The 21839-nt window shown below is 41.1% G+C and overlaps 2 protein-coding genes across 2 annotated transcripts; both read right to left on the reverse strand.

The window, feature by feature from the left end:
- Positions 1-4330: 4330 nt before the first annotated feature.
- LOC146614634 (E3 ubiquitin-protein ligase RNF14-like) lies at positions 4331-10359 on the reverse strand. Its single transcript, XM_085376623.1, has 8 exons — positions 10206-10359; positions 9616-9746; positions 9086-9494; positions 5796-6343; positions 5532-5610; positions 5182-5391; positions 4553-4719; positions 4331-4465 (listed from the first exon to the last, which is right to left on the reverse strand). The coding sequence occupies exons 1-8, from the start codon at positions 10357-10359 to the stop codon at positions 4331-4333; spliced, it is 1833 nt and encodes a 610-aa protein (XP_085232749.1).
- A 1037-nt stretch (positions 10360-11396) lies between these two features.
- On the reverse strand, positions 11397-18399 carry ankmy1 (ankyrin repeat and MYND domain containing 1). The gene is made up of 20 exons (XM_085376362.1): positions 18166-18399; positions 17878-18024; positions 17617-17811; positions 17379-17423; positions 17057-17295; positions 16762-16978; positions 16495-16656; positions 16323-16378; positions 15677-16175; positions 15393-15571; positions 13905-14076; positions 13630-13770; positions 13428-13529; positions 13188-13295; positions 12977-13099; positions 12692-12793; positions 12330-12459; positions 12121-12187; positions 11824-11978; positions 11397-11605 (listed from the first exon to the last, which is right to left on the reverse strand). Exons 1-20 carry the CDS (start codon positions 18397-18399, stop codon positions 11397-11399), a joined length of 3282 nt encoding a protein of 1093 aa, XP_085232488.1.
- Positions 18400-21839: the final 3440 nt, after the last annotated feature.

The following is a 21839-nucleotide window of genomic DNA, read 5'->3' on the forward strand; positions in this document are numbered from 1 at the left end:
AAGTTTTGTGAGTGCTTTTTTTTTTTATTATTATTTTTTTTTTAACTTTCATTCTGAGACTTTGATTCAACTCTTGTGTCTGTGCTATAGATCCAAGAGGTAATTAAATTAGCCCAACATACAAACAGCTCCCCAGGCTCTGTTCAAGCTCCGTAACCCAACACCTCTAAAACTCACTAATTACTACACACACACGCTGCTGTGCACACAGTCTCCTTCATGCTTTTTGTGATTTTAGACTGACTTATGTAGTGGAACTACATTTTTGCCAAACTACTTTTAATCACAGTTTTCTGCAGCTCTCTACTCTGACGGCTTCCTAACAGCTCACGCTGACAGCACTCTGAGTACACATCAGTTCCAGACTGTGGTTACAGCCCATAACTCCCAATGAAACCACACACAGTTAAGGGTCTTTCTTGACCTTTAGCTGTTGTAAGCCTTGGGGAAAACTTATTTTAAAGAAGATCTTTCACACACCCCACACACACACCTTCATTTATAGTGTGGGGTCCCCCAAACCTCCCATAATGCTCCTGTAATCTCCTTGAAAACCTCAGCATACCTTTAGTGCCTCTGAAGAGTGTTGCCAATATACCACTGACTGACTAAATGGATGCCTGAACAACTTCTGTGTGTGTGTGTGTGTGCGTTTGGGGGGGGGGGGGGGTCTGAATAAATGTGGCGATCACTATAATGGATCTAAGCTAATAATTATTACAGTGAATTCATGTCTCAAGCTTTCTCTTCCACGACCCAGCTCCTACCGCTCCAGGGGAAATAAATGTTCTGTTAGTTGATGCTGTTATTGACTCACAGGGAGAAGACGCTCCTCCATAGCCTAGTTTCCACTGCACTGATAACCAGGCCTTACTCACTATCCTTGATATTACTTCTGCCAGGAAAGCTGTTTCTGCGCCCCTGGTATTGTTTATCTGTCAGCGGGATATCACAAAAAAAGTATGAACAGATTGCCGGAAATGTGGTGCACAGGCCGTTAGCACAAGTCGTTAGCTTTCATCAAGGATGGGATGGCCATTTGATCTGTTCGTTCTTTTGTTTTTTGTTATTTTTTGTTATAATGATTTATAAAATGGCGTTTTTAAAAAAAGTTTTACTCTGCATTAAAACAGCGATATTTACAATTCATTATGGTAAATGCAAGGCTATGCAGTGCTACTTCACATCATTGCATCAGTGGTCCTAGAAGACTCAAGAGGGATTTGCTTCAAACTGACAGCTCAGCACACGTCTGACAGTCAGCTGACTGAAACAACAACCATCACTCAGGGCTGTTATTGGTCTTTGGTTCTGATGTGTGCGTGCAGTACTGTGCAAAAGTCTTTAGCAACCCCTCTCTTTAATGTTTTGCTTCCAAGGAGCCAGCCTTTCATGTCAGTTTTAAAGTGGTCTCCAGCAACAGTTCTCCAGGCTTTTTTTCAAAGCTATCCTTTGGACAACTTTGAAACTACTACTACTGAAAAACCGACTAATCACAGCATGGTGTGCAGTGTGTTCTCAAAGAAATTGAGGAAACTGGGCTAATGGAGGACAAAAGAAGATGCAGGAAGCCTAAAAACTGTCTACAGCAGATGATCATTACCTGAAAGTCATGTCCACAACATAAAATAAATGCAGCAAAGACCTGAGAGATATATCTGGGGCTGCAGATGATCCATGAAAGCCTCATCAGTAATTAAATTCAATGAACTGGCCTCGCCAGTTGACAGACCTCAATATTATTGAAGCATGATTAAAATACACAACATATTTGCAGGTGTTTTAATGAATCAGCGCACCTGTGTCCCATATTTCTAGCAAAATATTAAGAAATGAGGCATGACTCAAGACTTGTGCTGCACTGTATATGCATTTCTTTTTACCTTTTCTGCACGAATAACAGCAGAAAGTCTGTAATTATAAAGGAAGTAACACAAATCTGGTGCGACTAAAGGTAGGTATCTGCAGAATTACTGGAACTGAATGCGGGCAGGACTAATGAAGTTTACAAAAGACACAGAGAAGTCATTGTTGGTATGAATTCATGATGCTTTATATTATATTTTTATGTAATAATAAAACTATAAATAAATAAATAATATACAAAATCCCCAATGCAAGGGGTTAAAGTTGTCACAGTGACAATTTCTTCTTTGTTTACAAATGCATAAAGTCAACTGCCAGCTTCTTCCTTGATCTCATATTGTCCCAGAGTTGTAATACATGTCAGTTATAACATCTGCTAATTGTTCTATGTGAAGAAGATTAAAAAATGAAATGAGCCGTTGCCTCACAGCAAGAAGGGGTTAGACTCCACCATCTCACCGGGGCCTTTTTGTATGGAGTTTGCATGTTCTCCTGTGCTTGTGTGGGTTCTCCCTGGGTACTCGGGCTTCATGCAGACATGCAGTTAGTCTGTCTCTTTGTGTTATCTGGTGACCTGTCCAGGGTGTCATTTTGAGGTCTGTGTTGCCTCCATTGTCCTCACCTGATTTATTTTTTTACCTGTTCAGTTCCAGGAAAGAAGATTTCTGTATTATTTACTCACCATGCAGTCCTTCTCCTCATTTTATTTGAGATTGTTTTGTTAAATGACTGCTCTCCATAGTTCAGTAGAAACATATAACTTGTCTTTTATAGTCCTTGACATGATTATTTTCTGAGTGCCTCCTCATTTGCTGTTTTTCTCTCAGAAGAACCACCAAGAGGCTTGTCAAGTACAAGTGCAGCAGGAGTTCCAGGCCAGGGCTCCTGCTGCAACAGTTTGCCTTAGAAAAGCAAAGTGTTGTTTAGACATTTATGAGGAAGTGATGACCTCCCCCTGGGGTGGAAGCAGGATTTTCCTGGAAGAGACACAGAAAGTCAAACATGCTGGCCTGATATACGAGACATCTGTAGATTTCCAGTTGTATGCAGCAGTGGTCTTTGTTCCAGTGTTGTGACAGAACAGTGCAAGAATGGAGGGGGACGTTTCAAAACAGGAAGTTGGTGAGTGTGAAGAAGCCAAATGTTCAGGATCTACCTGTAGCCTGCTGCTGCAAGGGAAATGAGACATGCAGTTCAAGGGTTATAAGCTTTTCTCTTCTTCGCCACTATCTGCTACACAGACTGACCTCTGTAGAAATGAAGTATACAGGACCGCTATGAGCCTTTTAACCTGCTTACAGACTACTGTTCTCGACCTGTTTGTTCCTAAGGCACCATTAGAGATTAAACCAGATCATCATGGCACGCCGTAATGATTGTAAACACATATTAACCAATCTCTATTAGTGTAGCCTTGATATTACACAAAATTGGAGGTGTCAGACACAATATTCTAATGGTCTGGTATGAACCGGATGATTTAATAATAAAAGAAAATGTGTGCATGAGTCTTGAGACCCACATGTGCCAAAATGAATTAAACAAATACATGAATCAAAAAGTAAGTAAAGAAAGTAGCATCTTTAATTTATTAAAATTTGAAATAAATAATTATCTTTTAAATGAAATGAATTGACATTTAATTGTGTATTCATATATATTTTTCATTTATCATTTTAATGAATGAATTACACATTTATTTAATTATTTAATGAATCTTAACTTAATCTTTTGGAGTAAAAAAGGCTTTTTCCAGACTGCTGGAACTGTGGCTATAGGTAGTAATTACAACCACACGCTTTATACATTACTTGAAAAACAAAAACAGTGGGTTTACTGACAGTGAAGACAACAATGAGCTACAATTATAACTAGGGAGAACATGTTTTACAGGCACATAGTGAGGACCTTATGCTGTGATTTTACATATGCAACAGTGATAAAACATGAGGTTAAGTCAAAAAAGAGTAGACGAAGATTAATAATTAATATGTACACTGTAGATCTCAGAGAATCTAAGAAACAGCTGCAAGAACGTCTCATATAGAAATATGTGTATAAGATATTCTACATTACAGGTTTGCTATTGTATAGTTTTACAGAGGATATTTTCCTGAAGTGTTTTTATAGCATCCAGGTTAAATAAATCAGTTCATCATTTGTTAAATTCATGTATCAATTTATTGAAAATAACAAACAAACAGACTGTTTTACATATTAGCTTTTCTAAAGTTACCAAAAGGAACTAACTTGTCATGTTACTGCTTTGTCATTCTTGTTGTTTAGCGCCCTCTGCTGACCATGATACAGTATGACATGTCTGGGTCAAAACACTTCACAGGATGTAAATTTCTGTTTTTTGTTTCAATCAGATCTCATTTCTCTTTTAATCTTTTTAAATAAAACTGATTTTAATGTGACAAAATGATGGGCTGCTGGTGAAAGTAGCGGAAGCACTGGGAGGCTATTTTCGGTGGTTCTCACAGACATATTCTTGTAAGTGCGTTTTTCCATTTTTTGTTGTCAGTCTGAGAGCGCAGCACCAACTGAAGTCCTGTCCACACTGAGTGCATAACATGTGGTCACATCCTCCATTCTTCTGCAACATGAAACACAACACGTGAGCAGGCAAAGTCACATGACTTCAAAACAGCCAGAAACTCTCCGTGCGCACATGACTAAATACCTCGATTCTGCTGAAGCAGTGAGGACAGCATCTGCTGTTGTTGGCCAACCAGGTGTCATTCAGATTACTTTCCAGCATTACCAGCATGTTACCATATCTGCTCACCAGCAGGCGTTTCCTCTCCTTACTGCCATGTTTATAGTCATTCAAGAGAGCACTCAACCCCTCTGAGAGACACAGATAGCACAGAGCACAAAACAACATTTGCATCAACACACAAAAAGCCTTCAGTGTAGGGTTAAAGATTAATCAAACAAAGTGCTACTATTAGAATCGGATCAAATAAATATATTTTTTTCAGTCGCATTCGTGACTTGTAAGTGCTGTAAAGTAATCTTACACCTCTACAGAGGCTGCTGCACTTGGATTGATGCTGTTGAGTCCTGCACTGACACGAGACACAATACTAGGACATCTCTATGTTGATTCTTGTACTTCCTGCTTTGAAATGACTGACTTTATGATTTTCTTTGAAACAGGACAACATTCACACCACTCGTCCTGTGACTGAATATTTTAACATTAATAACCAGTACACCAAAAAATTATCAGTTTAAAAAACATACTTGGATTTTTAGTAAACATAAGAGATATCCACATAGTCATTGAAATAGTGTGCCTTTGTGTACCTTGTGACTGTGGCAAGTCTAGGCTTTTTAAAGCGGTGTGCAATGCATCTCTTGCATGTTTTTTCTTGGTTTCACACTCTTCTAATCCATGGTAGGTCATTCTGCACGTGACGCAGAAGGCAAAGCTGCACTCAGAGCAAAGCACTGCATTGCTGGACTTCTCCAAAATAACAGCAGAGCCACAGGATGTTCGAGGACAGTACGTCACATCTGCGAGACAAAAACATTTATTGAAAAAGAGCTAAAGATGTTCTTTCTGTCTGGTCTAATACAGAAATGTAATAAATACATTCCAATCAGTGTATGAAAAACTTTACGACACACTCAGTTTAACAGCAATAGAAACAGACCAGACATGCTGTCCAAAGTGTTCTGCAGCAGGAGACGGTCATAGCGGCTGAACAGCTTCTCCCCTACCAGACTCTGCACCTACAAACACAACAGAGACGAAAAAGCAGAGACACAAAGTGAGGCCGAAATTCCTCTGTGCTTGATCCTTCTACCTGTAGCTATTTTTAACAGCTTTTAAAATGTGTTTTGATATTAGATGAAAGGACCAAACACTACAGTTGTTGAAACCATTCTGCAGGTTGAAGGCTGCGTGTAGCTTCTACCTGTGCAGGTGTAGGGGCACCAGCGCAGTCTGCCTGAGGACAGGTGACACCCCGGACGTTCCCCTCTGTGATCTGAACCGTACAGAACTCGCAGAGACAGGCCCGGCAGAAGACGTGGCCACACGGTGACAGCTTCACGCACTCGGACCCGAGCCGGCCCATAAAACAAACCCCGCAGTCAAAGAAAGTGGTGGCAAACACTTTGTGTTTCTGGGCCGCATCATAGATCAAAATGTGGGACAGCAGAGTCTGTGATGGAGATAAAAAGAGACCAGAGAGGGTTTGCTCTTCACTCTGAGGAGAATCTGTGGGCTGGACCGGCAGAGAAGCAGCTCCAAGTTCACTTGGATCTAACGTGCCTGAGGAGGTAGAGGGAAGCAGCAATGAGAGAGAAGCATCTCCTTCATTTAAGAAATCTTCCCGGACACTTTGATGATGCTTGGATTTCTCTGCAGATGAAGAAAGATCATCCTGGAGATCAACATTAAACTCTGAGGCTTGGAGGATTGTCACATCTGGAGTGTGTGTGGTTTGGTTTTGAAGTGTTTCTTAATGTTTACAGGCCTCCCAAATACTGCACAGACTTTTTTAATGACCTCAGTGAACTGCTGTCTGTGATCTGTGTTGATTTTGACTGTGTAATTATTGCTGGGGATTTTAACATTCATGTGGACAACCCTCAGGACAAAGGGACTAAAGACCTGAGTAACACTCTGGGCAACTTTGGGCTGACTCAGCATGTAACAGAGGCCACACATAATAGAGGACACACTCTTGACCTACTGATCTCCAAAGGCCTGAGCATTTCAAAGGTTACTGTGTCTGATGTGGGCCTGTCTGATCATTACTGTGTTTTCTTTGAAAGTAAAATCTCAGCCCACACAAATATATCAACAACAGTGATCACAAAACGGTGTATAACTGAACACAGTAGTGCAATTTTTAACCAGGTCTTCCCATTAACACCTGACCTGCCCAGAGGGTCAGTCAATGAGCTCGTCAATAGCTTCAATGCTAACATGTTAAATGTAATGGACACTATTGCTCCCATTAAGGTGAAGGTTATCTCTGGAAGGAAAAAGTCTCCATGGAGAAACTCCACACTGGTGAAAAAAGAAAAAAGAGAGTGTAGGAAAGCTGAGCGCAGATGGAGAAAAACAAACCTCCAGGTTCATTATGACATTTATAAAGAGAAACTTCACAATTATAATTTACAACTGAGGAATGCAAGGAGGTCCTACTTCTCTGACATCATCACTAAAAACAGCCATAATGCTCGGGTCTTATTTTCTACAGTTGACAGGCTAACAAACCCCCCTGTGTCAGTGGCAGCTGAACTTCATTCGACCATGGCCTGCAATGACTTTGCCAAATTCTTCACTGAAAAAATCCAAAAAATTAGACAAGCAATTGGTACATCAACAGCAGATCCAGGATATGTACTGTGTCCACCAAAAAACTGTTTAAACACCATGAAACAGTTTCAACCTATTAACAGCAAAGACCTGGAGGACATCTTAGGTCAACTGAACTCCTCCTCCTGCTGTTTAGATGTCCTGCCAACAAGTTTTTTCAAAAAGGTCTCAAAGACTTTAGAGTCAGACCTGTTACAGATCGTCAACTTTTCTTTATTATCAGGTGTGTTTCCAGAATCACTAAAAACTGCTGTAATCAAACCTATACTGAAAAAGGACAATCTTGACAAAACACAAATGAACAACTACAGGCCGATCTCAAATCTCCCGTTTTTAAGTAAGATCATTGAAAAAGCAGTTTCTCAACAGCTCAATTACTTATTAAAACAGAATAATTGCTACGATGCCTTCCAGTCAGGTTTTAGACAGAACCACAGCACTGAAACCGCTCTGACCAAAGTGTTTAATGACATATGTCTGAATACAGACAGTGGAAAAATGTCAGTCCTAGTTTTACTGGATCTCAGTGCAGCATTTGATACAGTTGACCACAACATATTACTCAAACGACTGGAGAACTGGACAGGTCTTTCAGGAACTGTACTAAACTGGTTCAAAACATACGTAGAAAACAGGAAATACTTTGTATCAATAGGTAACTTCACATCTGAGCAGACAAGTATCACATGTGGAGTTCCCCAAGGTTCCATCTTGGGACCCCTTCTGTTTAACATCTACATGCTCCCACTGGCACAGATTATAAACAACAACAAAATAAACTATCACAGCTATGCAGATGACACACAAATATATATCACAATGTCACCAGGAGACCGAGGCCCTGTACAGGCTCTTGGTAAATGCATTGAGGAAATCAATGACTGGTTGTGCCACAATTTTCTCCAGCTAAACAAAAACAAAACTGAGGTAATAGTCTTTGGCGCCAAAGAAAAACGATTACAGGTCACCAGAGAACTTCAATCTATACATCTAAAAACCACAAACCAGGCGAGAAATTTGGGTGTAGTGATGGATGCAGACCTAAACTTAGAAAAACACATTAAGACAATAACAAAGTCAGCTTACTATCACCTCAAGAATATATCAAGGATAAAAGATCTGATGTCTCAACAGGACCTGGAAAAACTAGTCCATGCATTCATCTTTAGTAGGCTTGATTACTGTAACAGCATCTTTACAGGTCTACCTAAAAAATCAGTCAGACAACTACAGCTCATTCAGAACTCTGCTGCTCGAGTCCTCACTAAGACCAAAAAAGTGGACCACATCAGTCCAGCTCTGAGGTCCTTACACTGGCTGCCTGTCCGTCAGAAGATAGACTTTAAAGTTCTGATGCTGGCCTATAAAGCTCTGAATGGTTTAGGACCAAAATACATCAATGACCTCCTGACCCAGTATGAACCATCCAGATCCCTCAGGTCATCTGGATCCGGTCTTTTATCAGTTCCCAGAGTCAGAACCAGACACGGAGAAGCTGCATTCAGCTTTTATGCTCCTTATATCTGGAACAAACTCCCAGAAAGCCTCAGATCAGCTGAAACACTCAGTTTATTTAAATCCAGGTTGAAGACTCACCTGTTCTCAGCTGCATTTGAATAAAGCACCAAATCCACACTTTAAGCTTAAATTTCAAAACTTACATTTAACTACTGATTTTATCTACTGTTCTGATTTTATCTGTTTTGATTTTATATACTGTTTTGTTTGTTTGTTTGTTTGTTTGTTAATTAGTTAGTTAGTTTATTTGCTTGTTTTAATCAATTTTAAATCATGCTTTTTATTTGTTCTTGTTTCTAATGTCTCTGTAAAGCACTTTGAATCACCTTGTTGTTGAATTGTGCTATACAAATAAACTTGCCTTGCCTTGCCTTGCAGGCTCTGGAGAAAGAGCTCTTTGATAATCTGAGGTTAGATCACTCTGGCTCTGGTGAGAGTTCAGATCATTCTGGTCATGCTTGCAGGAGTCTAAAGCCGAAGCTCCCTGAGAGTCTGCGCTGCTCCCGTCTGAAGGATTCTCCTGAACTTCCGAGGATGGTACAGAGAACTCTGGCTCTGAATTGTTCTTTGGTTCTGAGAGTTCAGCATCGTGTTGGTCCTGGTTATAATGCAGGGTGCTGCGTTCATCAGGAGGAAGATCCAGCTTACTGTGGATGTTCAGGAACCTCAGAGCGTCTTCTCTGAGAAACTGCACCCAGGAGAAGAGCACCACAGCTCCCCCAGTGGCCTCATAGAGATCAGCGAGATGAGCACGCAGTGCAGCCAACTGTGGAGGGAGAGGGAGAATAGATTGTTGTCATCTTTACTGAGCCTCTACAATGTCCTGTGAACCTCTCACACACTGGCAGGCTGAACATGTGACCAACAATGACTTGACTGCTGATTACCTGTGTGTGAGTCAGCCAGCTGCAGGTGAGGCTGAAGGAGGGAGGGGAGGAGGAAGGGTAGTCTTCAGGAAGCCCAAAGTTCAAAAGCAGCGGTGGAAGGAAGGAAATATCATACTGACGCAGACTTTCACCTTAGAAAGAAAAATACGAGCTCATCAGATGAACTAATCTCTTTCTGTAATGTTTGTTTATTTGTTTTTAAATAATTTGGGTGTATTCGACAGAAAATATTTGATATATTCTGTCACATGAACTCAAATAGCAAAAGCTATAAATGATGCTTGATGACATTAAGCTGTTCAAAGGTATATTTAATATAGATATATTTAATTCATACATCATACTTCCCATTTAAGGCCAACAAAAACATGCTCATTACATTGTTACGGGCTCGCCTAATGCAGAACAAGTGTTTAACTCATTTTACATCATTGGCTACATAAAACCCATTTTTATCTTAAGTAGATGATTAAGGCTGTAACAGTAAAGGTGCTTCCTAATATTCCAAACCAACATTTTCCAAAAACATCAGATCGGACCTTTTCGGTCCAGCAGTCGCGTGTTTGACAACCCCGGCGCCTCTGATTTACCCTCTCTGAGAGCCACGCTGAAGCCGACAGGAAGCTCGACACATACTCGGATTTCTCCGGCAGACTTCGACTCGTCCCGAACAAACTCGTCCGCATCAAAGATACTCTGGAGAGCAAGCAGCTCGTCTTCCTGCTCCTCCAAGTCCTCGGTCATCTCTTTCTCCTCGGTCTGGTTTTGTAAGAAGCCTTCCTTCTCTGAATACGTTTTCCTGCTTCTTGTTGAGGATGAGGTGACTCTGGGTCACACCAGCCTGTTCCTGGTCCTTGTTTGTCCGTCCCTCTGACTCATCAGCGTATGATGACGTATGAAACAAAGTACAGGCAGCAACCTCAGCCTACTGTAAACCTGCTGCTGATGAAAACCAGTCTAACAGGCAATTCAGCATGTATCATTACGAGCCTTTAATGAGCCTTTCTTTGCACTTTGAAAAGTTACTTATAATGAAATATTCAGGGTTTGATTTTTTCCTATAGAAAGTTGTTCCATTAGTGTTGCGGTTCACAATTCAGGCTAATGCGTGAGAGATCCCCAGTTTGAAACCAGGAAGACACAAATCTAATGAGACACGAATTATTTGTGATGCTACTTTCACTGACAGTAAGGCGAGCCTTTAATACTTCATGAATGTATAAGTAACAAGAACTGCGCAGACTGGCTAAGTGAAAAACAGAAGCTATCATCATATTCATTAGAATGACGTTAACTATAAAAATGTAATCTAAGGTCCATTTGCTGTTTTTTAAACTGTCATCTATACCCTTGTTCCTCATCATAGACTGAACTTTGATAGACCACATGTGGCATAACTGTCATGCTTCACCTTTCTCATGAAACACTCAGCCAGATATTATCATGGGAATGAAGAACATGGGCAAAAACATTTATTTTGACAAGACAGTGACCTCATTTTTTATATATTTTTTTTAAATTTTATTTAAACTTTTTCTCTTGAGCCGCAGGGACTGCACTTGACAATGACAAAGGTAATCTGATTCAACAGCACAAGTTAATAATAACACAATTTACAGTTAATGCTATTTTATATTGTAATCTGACAGCTACAAATATGAGAAATATTATGGCACAAATGCTGCCACCACCATTCAACCACATACAGTGATGTGATCTGAGTGCTTTGTTAAATTAGGTAGTCAATATTAGACATAATGAAACAGAAATGTTAATATCCATCAGTTGTGGCTGTAGTTTTCCCTCAGATTGAGTGGATTTTGGCTCTCCAACTTTTTCTCTGCCTTGCTCAACAGCTTTAGTTCTCTCTGGGATTTGAACTGGACACTCAGTGGCTTGGGGGCTGTTTTGGATTTCAAGATGGCAGACAAAGCCCTGGGACTTCGTTGGGTTTTTGACACAGCACTTTTCTGGGCACTGTCAACAGATGCTGGAAAGAAAGAAATACAGTATTTACATGCTCTATTCTTCCAAAACTGAATCAGCATTTCACAAATTCTCTGTATCATTAATTGTTCTCTAAACATCATTTTATTATTCAGACAAGTGATTCATATATTCAAAGCACTTGTGAAAAAATGTCATCAAATATTTTAAGGCTGCTGAAGTTTGGCTCTAACTGTTGGAAGGAGGGTCTCTGACTCCCACCTGATACCTGGACGCTCTCTTTCTTGTGTCTTTCTTCCCAGGAGTTGAGCTTGCAGGCCCTGGAGCAGTAGGAGACCTTGTTGCAGCGCCTGCCCGGGGTCAGATTCACAGACACTGAGCGACCGCAGTGAAAGCAGAACTTTAACACTGGTTTCCTGAGAACAGATTTACACGAAAAGAGTCACAAATAAGTTACTAGAAACTGACATTAGTTGAAGTAAAAGTTTAAATGACAGACAACAGGAAAAAGGAACTAGAGCAGCACCTTACTGTAGATGAATGTGAGTGTATGTGTACCTGTGCTCTTGTGTTTCCTCTGGTAGGCTTTTATTTCTGGCAAGAGCCTTGTTGGAGGAAAGGTCTCCTGCCAATCATGCAGTACAAATGCACGCACGCACACACGCACATGCACGGACACACACTCTATGATTTAGAGGCATATTCAATAATAAAAGGACAAGTGCATTACACCAAGTATCCAGTGGAAGCTATTCTCTCTATATTACCAGTTTCCCTCTCAGCAGCAACCTGCCTCATCAAGTCTTCCATCTTGCTCAGTAGCTTTTGCCGTGCTTCGAATATTTTTCTCTCCCGAATGCTCAAAGCGTGGAAAGGAGTATAAGCAATATGTGAGTCCTAAATAGGAGCATAAAGGCAGACAGGAGTATAAATATATATATAAAAATAAAACTCTAAAAAGCCTTCTCACTCAGCCCCCGTGTATACCAGCATGGCCCTCCATGATTAACATAAAATACTGGATGAACCAGTAAGGTGCAGCACTGCCAGTACCTACAGCTGATAGTCACTGGACATTCTTCAGCAATTCACATTAGATTCATTCAATGTAGTATGGCTGGAGTGTTACCTGTTTGAAGGAGTAGCGTGCATAATCGACTGCAGTTCCAACAATGCCACACACTGTAACTGGCATCAAGATATCAGCTCCAGCCTTAGTTAACGTGTCCAACTAAACCAAACAAAAGCCGTACTGATGTTAGGAAAACTTATTTTCTCTGAAAGCTGAACAAAAGTGACTCATTTGAAGTCATTAAGAACACATTTATCTTTGATCGCTGCACAAAAAAAGTACAAATGTTAATAAATTAATTTTTAAAAACGTTTCGTCGTCATTATGTGTTTGTGTGGGTACCAGCTTAATTCTGTGCCCAACTAAGTGGTAGTTGATGTTGGTGAGGGCACAAAGCGCGCTGCCCACCCTCCAGCCCAGGGGTAAGTTGAGATCTGCACCTCCATTCAACAGCTCGTCTACCGCCTAAACGAGGAACAACAAATAGTGTGGGACAAAGAGAGGTTTGGCTCTCACGTGCATGTGTGAGTGTGCATGCACAACGAGGTCGTACCATATTATTGCCACTTGCTATAGCCAAGGAGAGAGGTGAGTGGCCGCTCCAGAGAAGGTCTGTACTGGCTCTGTGGGAGAGCAAGATGGCAACCACTTCACTGGCATTCTGGGAAGGAAAATAAAGGTGTTTTTTTTTACCTTAAATATTCATCAGTTCTCCGCACTTTGCTTTGATGCAGCAGTAACGTAATCATTAAATAGTGGTGCTGTGTTTAGCTGTGACTGTATGCATTCCGACCCTGTAGTCACTTTCTCTCTGGCAGGCAAAATGTAGAGCGGTGCGGCCTCCTTCTTTGAGATGTGGGCTGGTAGTTAGTGTTTCTGTGGCCTTTGTGGAAATCTATAACATATATAAGTACATAAAAAAGAAAAAGAAAAAAAAAGGTTAACTAACACAAACACATTTACCTCTAAAACCCAGGACTCTAAAACCTACACACCTTGTCTGGTTCGTAGATCTCGTCCTGGTCGCACGCCCGTACGTCTGGGTCGGTGATGGCGTGCAGCAGCAGCTGTGTGATTCTGGGACCTGCTGGACCTGGCAGTGCTGCAGCTACATGCAGGGGATACAAGCCTTTCCTCTATACAAACAAGCAGATTTTCAGGTGAGTTTAATGTAGGTGCTTTTTTTTTTCTTTCTGTGTTTGTGGATTTTTTTTTTCTTTTGTGCCTGTACAAAATATTATTTAAATTTGTTTAAAAGTTGAGCTCCTGCCTCTGGTGGAAGAGGGATGTCAGTGCGAGCTCCGCACAGCAGCAGTTTCCTCACATTCTCGGTGTCAGCTGCCATAATGGCTAAAAAGAGCACGGGCATGGGGATCCTGGCTGCGTTGGGATCAGCTCCACGGTCCAACAACAGTTTCATGGTGCCCAAACGAATGCGGTGCCTGCTCAGACAGAACACACACAGGTTACTTACACTGATCAAACATAACATTATGGCCACCTGCCTACCCATATGGAAAAGAAATAGTAAAAACATATATGATTTACTCATGAAAGTGGCCACTTTCTCATTACTTTCATATATTTTTTTAGTAAGTATACAAAACATACAAGTTTCATTATATAATTTTTCAAGGGATCTTATATGTGTTTTCACTCTTGTATGCTTTTCATACAAGTTTCATACAAGACAGATAAAAACTTTATAAGATTTATATATATCTTTTCCATATGGGTAATATTGTCCCGGTCCCCCTTTTACAGGCAAAACAGCTCTGACACATCGAGGCATGGACTCCACTAGACCCCTTAAGGTGTGCGATCTGTACCAAGATGTTAGCAACAGATCCTTTACCTCCTCTGTGTTGCTAGGTGAGGTTCCTATAGATCTGACTTGTTTGTATAGCACACCCCAAAGATGCTCGACTGAATTGAGATCTGACCTCCAACTTGTTGTGCTCCTTAAACCTTTCCTGGACCATTTTTGCTTTGTGGCAGGGTGTAGCCATCAGGGCGTACCGTTTCCATGAAAGGGTGTAAATGATCTGCAACAGTGTTTAGGTAGGTGGTACATGTCAAAGTAACATCCACATAAATGGCAGAACCCAAGACTTCCCAGCAGAACACTACTCAAAGCATCATACTGTCTATGCCAGCTTGCCTTCTTCACATAGTGCAGCCAGGAGTTTTCCAGGTAAGCGACGCACACACAGAATAAATGTTCTTCTCATGCTCACGTGTCCATTGTTGGTATTTTCACCAAGGGTGAGCATGAGCACTCTGACTTATTTGCAACTTACTAGCAATAACTTTTTTGAGTACCTGGTCTGTTGGATCAGCATTTGCTCCCCACATGCATCACTGAACTTTGGCGACCCATGATCCTGATGCTGGTTCACCATGGTTCCTTCCTTAGCCCACTTTTGGTACATACTGACCACTGCAGACTGGGAACACCCCACAAGAGCCACATCTGACCCCATCCTCTAGCCAATAAACGTTTGTCAAATTGGCTCACTTCTCCTTACGCTTGTCCATTTTTCTGCTGCTAACAGATTAACTTTGAGGACAAAATGCTCTCTTTCTTCCTAAAATATCCCACCAACTAACAGGTATAATTAAAAGATAATCAGTGTTATTCAGTGCGCCTTTGGATGTATATGCATGGTGAAACAGAACATCAGAGTGATCACTAGAGCCAGCAGCAAATTAAATACAAAATAAAAAGTAAATTGAGGCAGAAAGAAAAAGGACTGACTCTATTTTCATAGCAGCCATTTTGCGTACTGTCTCCTGCGTGCTGCAGAGCATGGAAACCCCTGTGCGACTCAGAGCTTCAGCAGCGAGCTGGATCATTTTGTCTGTGACTTGAATCTCGTAGCTTCTGAGACAACAGGTGGAGTCAAAGCTCTGTTTTGAGGTCAGATTTTTGCCGTGCTGCAAAGACAAACACATTAACAGTTGTGAGTGAACTAAACCAACTCATCAAACCAATCACAGAGAAGCATCACTCCGCATTACTCATGAACCCTTGCTTGCTACCTTAGCTTGAGCTCCCTTCCACTGCACGGTGCCCAGTTTAATGTGACCATCCAGCACTTGAATGGAGCGTTCTACAAAAGACACGTCCTCTTTTCCACTCTCATCGCTACCCTCTATATCCTCCACATCTTTCTCATCCTCCTCGCAACTCTCCTCTTCCAGGTGATCTGTGCTTAACTCGTTGGTCTCAGCAGACTCACCCTGTTTGTCTTTCTTATCCCCCCTTTTAAATTCTCTTTCTGTATCTTCAACCTCACTTACTCCTCGTTCCCTTCTCTGATCATATCTGCTCTCTGTCTTTCTTTGCTTCCCTTTGCTCCTCATGCTTTCTGTCTCCTCACAGTGTCTGTCCTCTCTTTCCTCTGTCCTTGGCTCCCCCTGTGTGTGTTCAGCTTGTGCGACACAATCATTCAGTCCGACCCTGCGCTCAGAGAGGAGTTCACTGTCACTGGATGCTTTACAGTTGAGAAGTGAAATGTGTTCAGTTGGTTCTATTGATCTGAAAACACAAGAAATAAATACAGCAGTATTTTATCCAAAAATTCATAATCAGTTTTGTTGTTTGGCTTCATTTAGCAATGTGTGTGAATATAAATCGTTAATAGTGAACAATGTGTGTGTGAAGGGACATTAGCTACAATCCTACTGGTCAGAGAGGTTGTTAATTAACGATGTGTCCATATTGAGGTCGACTTGGCTGATCTGGGAAAATAAATGTCAAGAAAAAGGGAAATTATCTGTGAGAAAACCATAGGTATCTGAGACGAGTTGAACTTTTGGTAAAACCCAAAGTCACGGTGCCTCGTGCTGGATCTTACTTGGTTTCTAGCAGGTGGTTCAGCTCCAGTGATGTGCAGAGATTGAAAAGGATAGTAGAGGACATGACACACAGCGAGGGCAGACATGCCTTCACAGTTCATCTTGTCAATATCAACACCCATGTCCAACAACAGGTGGATCACATCATTGTGGCAGTTTACCTGACAGAAACAGAATATGAGACATGAGACTACTTCAGATTTTAACCGCGGGCAAAATGTTAAAACCTTTTATTTTGCTGTGTTCAAAAATTAGTAATGTGTTACGGTGGCAGCGATCAGAGCTGTGTGTCCGTGCGAATCTGCTACATCAGGGTAGACTAAACCAGTCCTGAGGATCTGTGATACAGCGTGCAGGTCTCCTTTGGAGGAGTGCTGGATAAGCAATTCTGAACTGACTTCCAAAGGCCCTTTAGGACCAAAACTGTCCCTGTTCATAGAGAGAACGGCTGCCGTGTCCCAGCCCACATTTTCAGCCTGCAGCCTGAGAGACAAACACATGAAGTTCCACGAATGTTGCAGACTCACAGATCTAATTGTCAGTGTTTGGACCCAGTCTGACCTGTGGTTGTGTATGTGAGCTTGAAGGCGGGTCTGTAATGGCATTGTGGACAGTGGGTCTCTTGCATAGCCTTGGTAAGGATGAGCGTCCGGCTCCCACAGCTCGCCATAAAAATGTCGATCCAGCTCTGTCCTTCGACCAGGGGGGAGTGGCAAGTGGTCCCCATCTGTTGAGTAACTCTCCATGCCAGGTGGATAGATGAAAATCTCATCTAACAGCACATCTCTGTCTTCATCCTCCTGAAGGTGATGAGGTGTTAACTGATCTGCGTCATATTAACTCAGAGAGCTCATCCAATTATTCATTAAAAGCTGTGACTTACCTCAGAGTGTGTCCTTTTTTGTTGCTGTAGACTACCAGAGATAGACTGAGGTGTGAGAAGGGTACATTTATGGTAAGTTTAGATGTACGCAGTAAAATATTAATCATCAGATTTTCTGATGTAAACACTATCTGTGTTACAGCTGTGAAAGGGCATGACACAGCATTAAGGACTGCTCTTATTTCTAGCCTCTTATTTCTTATTCATTATTATTACTATTAGGTGACACAGCATGTACCTGAGTCGGGGATTTTGCAGTGACTGATGGATCCATGTAGGCAGAATATTCAGGAAAATTCTTCAGGCTAAATCTCTCTTCCAAAGGGGTACACAGCCTTAGCAGTTGGTCCTTGAGCCACAGACCCACATCCTCTCGCCCATCTGGATATTTGAGCACACCTGGACCAAACCTCTGATCCATGTGGTACAAGCCCTGAGAGGAGGGGAGAGGTGCGTTGTTTTATGATGTATCTATAATCTAAATAACGGTTCAGCTTACCTGAAAGACAGCTCCATCGGAGAACACTTGCTGACCATATCCCTCCCTTCTGTTGAGGTAGAACTTGCCAATGAACTTTTGGCCCGTGGGCCAGCAATACAGTCCATCTCCATGCTTGTAGTCTTTGTAGAAAGAGCCCTCATAGTACTACACCAAAGAAAACAACCCACGCGTGTATTTGTATCTAAATTACATTTAGCTTGGCTTTAAGGTGTTCACACCCTAAAAGCTAAGGGGTAGTAAATGCTCTAGTGAAACTGTTTAATTCTTTAATATGTCACACACTACCTCTCCATTTGTCCAGCTGTACCTTCCTTTGCCGTGTTTGAGGCCATTTATAGACTCTCCCTCATATTTGGAGCCGTCGGGCCACTCCTGCACACCGATTCCTTCTGATATCTCCCTCCCGACCCGAGCACCTCCGCAGTCGTTGCTTTGTCTAACTGACCCCGGTGTCGTAACCGGCTCCGCACCTCCTCGTCCCGCAGCCGGTGCCACACCTGTGAAGGTCGTCGACAGCATTTTACCCGCGTTCTCCCGAGTCCGGTTGAGGGCAGCGACAACTCACTTTAGCGACTAACTACAGTGTTTGTTTGGAAGCGACAACTTCAGGTCTCACAAGTCAGATTTGTGTTTTAACTTTGCAGTAAGCAACTGGTTGTCATGACAACAGCAGAGCTCGCGCAGGTGGAGAAGTGGGTTTCTCAATCTCACGCATGCGCAAGAAAGAAGGAAAACAAAAACATTTGCTCTGCTTGGTTGTACTTATGTAAAAATAAAGCAAATAAATACGTAAATAAATACATTTATTCTTATGAATCAATACACTTTTAATTTTTGGTTACAATGTGGACAGTATTATTATCTTTGTTTACCAGGGGCGGTAAACCCACATATGCAGGTGTTACATATGGTTAAAAGGATTCAAGTGCAGTAAGTATACATGTTTCATTTAAGTATAGTCTAAAACTTAATTATTTTCCGTAGCCCACCTAATTAACATTTTGGTTACAGAAAACATGTGAATTTTGATTTTATGTACTGTACAGCTTGTATAATAAATAAATATGTAGACCAAAAAATCCAGAAAGGTAAACAACATGGAACGGGTCATTTACAAACTCAAGTCTAACTTGTGTTTCACACTTTTTTGGTAGAAAAAAAAAATCAAATTGTTACATGCTTGAATTTACACAAAATGCCAGAAATCTGCACTGTCATGAAGGAAAATGTACAACTTAATTTTTCATGATTTGTTGGGTTAACCCTCTGAGGTCCAAGCCCGCGGCCGAGGCTCTCCGAGGCAAAAAGTTGAAAATACCCCCCCCCCCACACACACACACACACACACACACACACACACAAAACATATTAAGGATTGTACATTAACATAGAGCTGTTGTTGAAACCATACTGAATTTCACCATAATTCGTCATACAATGAGAACAGGACAAATCAACAATTGACACTGACTAAAATCTGTAACATAATGCATTGTTTGGAGTTTAGTCTGTTACTGTTACTATTTTTACAATTTCTTTTTTGGAGCAACTGTAACCCACATTATTTCCTTAGGAATTAATAAAGTATTCTGATTCTGATTGTTTCAGGATGACGTGCCATTATCCAATGACACATCTGCTTACCTGCATCTTTTGCTCGTTTCTCCTCCTCTTCTTTTCTCCTTTTTCTAAAATGAGCACCTGATGGCTTTGAACTTTTCTTGTCCATCTTCCATTGCTTTTAATTTTGCACTCCAGTATGAACACAAATCCCCCAACCCGAGGATCACCACAACATAATCTAATAGACCTACACCTTAGTTCACAGATTCACTTTGTCTAAGGTGTATTTCTAGAATTTCGCACAACCCAGGATTCAAATCATGAATATGATGGGCTTGGATTTACATCATTATGAATGAAATGTGCTCTATTTGGAAGCAGCCGGCCCCCTCCCCTTTCGACAGGTTGTGTGTGAGACTTTAAATCATCAAACTGTAAATTATAAATTTCAAATTGTTATTGATCCCTTTACCCCGAGTCCTAAAGTGTATATTTATTTTCTTACTCTTGTTTGTTTACTTGCACTGCTATAACTGGAGCCTCATCCTCTCATCTCTCTATATACTGCACTGTATGTAACAGAGATGACAATAAAGTTTTACTTTGACTTCAGCAGCGAGCAGGCGCACCGAGGGCTTTCGCGCTCACTTTTCGCGTATAGAATTTCGAAAAAACATCGGTGCAAATTATAAGTCTGTATCATATTATTGTTGGTTATTAGATGCAGCTCCAGCCAGCCAGTGAATCCCCCGCCTTCCTGCCCTCTCCTCCCTGTGCCGCAAGCAGCAGGCGCACATCGCTAACGGAGGGCGCCATTACTCCCAGCAAATGGGCGATAGAAAACCGATCGGTGCCTATGCCATTCCCAATATGCGCTGGCATGACATCGGGTCAGCATGAGTATGAGCATTTTTTTTTTTGTGCGTTGTGCCCCATGTCGCCCATATCTAAAACCGCTACTGCGCATTGTGATTTGCTTTCCTTTCATTATACATGTGGTGCAGGAGTATTTTACTCCTTTACAATATATAAAGAGTAAGACAGCAGGAATAAATAAAAACAGTATTCATTCAAGGGGGATTATAGACAAACAGGAGTATACAGAAAACAAAAGAAAGGTGTTTATTATTGTTCCTTATTATCAGTGCGTTTTCTGGTCTTATTTGGTTCTCTGTGTTTTCCCAGATTATTTTTTTCATGTTGATTTAAGTTTTACTTGTTTTCATGTTTTAGTTGTTTACTTGACTACTGTGTTTTGGTTTGTAGATATTGTGTTTTAATCCTCATCTTTTAATCCTCTGTATTCCTCCATGTTGACTTTATTCGTGTTCCTGCATTTCTGTTTCAGCCATGATGTTGTTCATTTCCTCTTTTATTTTGATACTTATTTGTAACTTGTGCGTTGTGTTTAATTTTCACTCCCTCCCCTAATTCATTGTCTTGACTATCAACACCTGCTTCTTGTTACCCTTCTGTTTCCACTCCCGTAGTTAGTGGTCTGTATCTCTTTCATTTTTTTGCCTTTGTGGTGCAATATGTGTACTCTGCCTGCTTAAGCACCATTGTTTAATTCCTGATTATCTCCTAGTTTGTGCTTCCGGCTCTGGTTTAATCACTTTGCTGCTCTAGAGATGTTTTAAGTAATAAATTGCTCAAAAATGGTTCCTTTAATAATAACCTTAGGTTATTTAAGTGCTATGGATGAAAGAAACATGCTACATACATTTTTTCCTCCTTTTATCCTCTGTTGCTTCTGGACATCAGATCTTGCTAAATAACAGAAAGTGATGTAATGCAATGATATTCTTTATTTTATTGTGGATTTCTTGTAAAATTTCTATTTTCTGAACATCATTTTAAAAATTAACTTCCCACAGTTGAGCTTTTTGATTAAAAAGGAAGGTGAAAGCTCAGAGAAGGACATCTCAGGTTTTGAGAAACCTGAGCTGGCGCAAAATGACAACATATTAAGTTTATGATTGATAAGAGGTATTATGTGAGCTGTGCTTTGACATTTTCAAAAGTCTAGTGCCTATTTCGTATTTTAATGCAGTCACCAGTCTTGCTGCTTGTGGGCAGTGTTGTTCTGTTTTCATGTTAAAAACAATTTCAGCCAACCACTGTGCAGTACAGTGAGGCGTGCTCAGACCTCTACATTGGAGAAAGACCTCGACAGGACAAGACTCTGTTTACATCTGCATCTAAAGGATAAAGGTCACTCTTTCAAAGATGCCACGGTTCCGATTTTGGAACAAGAAGGCAGATGGATTGATAGAGAAGTAAAAGAAGCCATCACTGAACAGAGAGAGTGGCATACGATACCAACTGTCAGCCATCTACAATGCAGTCCCTTGCCAGGCCCCAAAACCCCAAGTGACATTGTTTATCCGGTGAGT

Source organism: Diplotaxodon limnothrissa, linkage group LG17 (assembly GCF_057381915.1).
Source record: "Diplotaxodon limnothrissa isolate DT_005_m linkage group LG17, D_limnothrissa_male_GT1.1, whole genome shotgun sequence".
In the NCBI taxonomy this organism is placed as follows: domain Eukaryota; kingdom Metazoa; phylum Chordata; class Actinopteri; order Cichliformes; family Cichlidae; genus Diplotaxodon; species Diplotaxodon limnothrissa.

Coding starts and splice junctions, on each gene's coding strand:
- LOC146614634 (XM_085376623.1), bottom strand. CDS start 10,359: ATGACCGAGGACTTGGAGGAGCAGGAAGACGAGCTGCTTGCTCTCCAG. Junction 9,747..10,205: donor CAGCGTGGCTCTCAGAGAGG/GTAAATCAGAGG, acceptor TTTCTTTCTAAG/GTGAAAGTCTGCGTCAGTAT. Junction 9,495..9,615: donor GCTGGCTGACTCACACACAG/GTAATCAGCAGT, acceptor CTCCCTCCACAG/TTGGCTGCACTGCGTGCTCA.
- ankmy1 (XM_085376362.1), bottom strand. CDS start 18,399: ATGCTGTCGACGACCTTCACAGGTGTGGCACCGGCTGCGGGACGAGGA. Junction 17,424..17,616: donor CTGCAAAATCCCCGACTCAG/GTACATGCTGTG, acceptor CTCACACCTCAG/TCTATCTCTGGTAGTCTACA. Junction 13,296..13,427: donor AGAGAGAAAGTGACTACAGG/GTCGGAATGCAT, acceptor TTTCCTTCCCAG/AATGCCAGTGAAGTGGTTGC.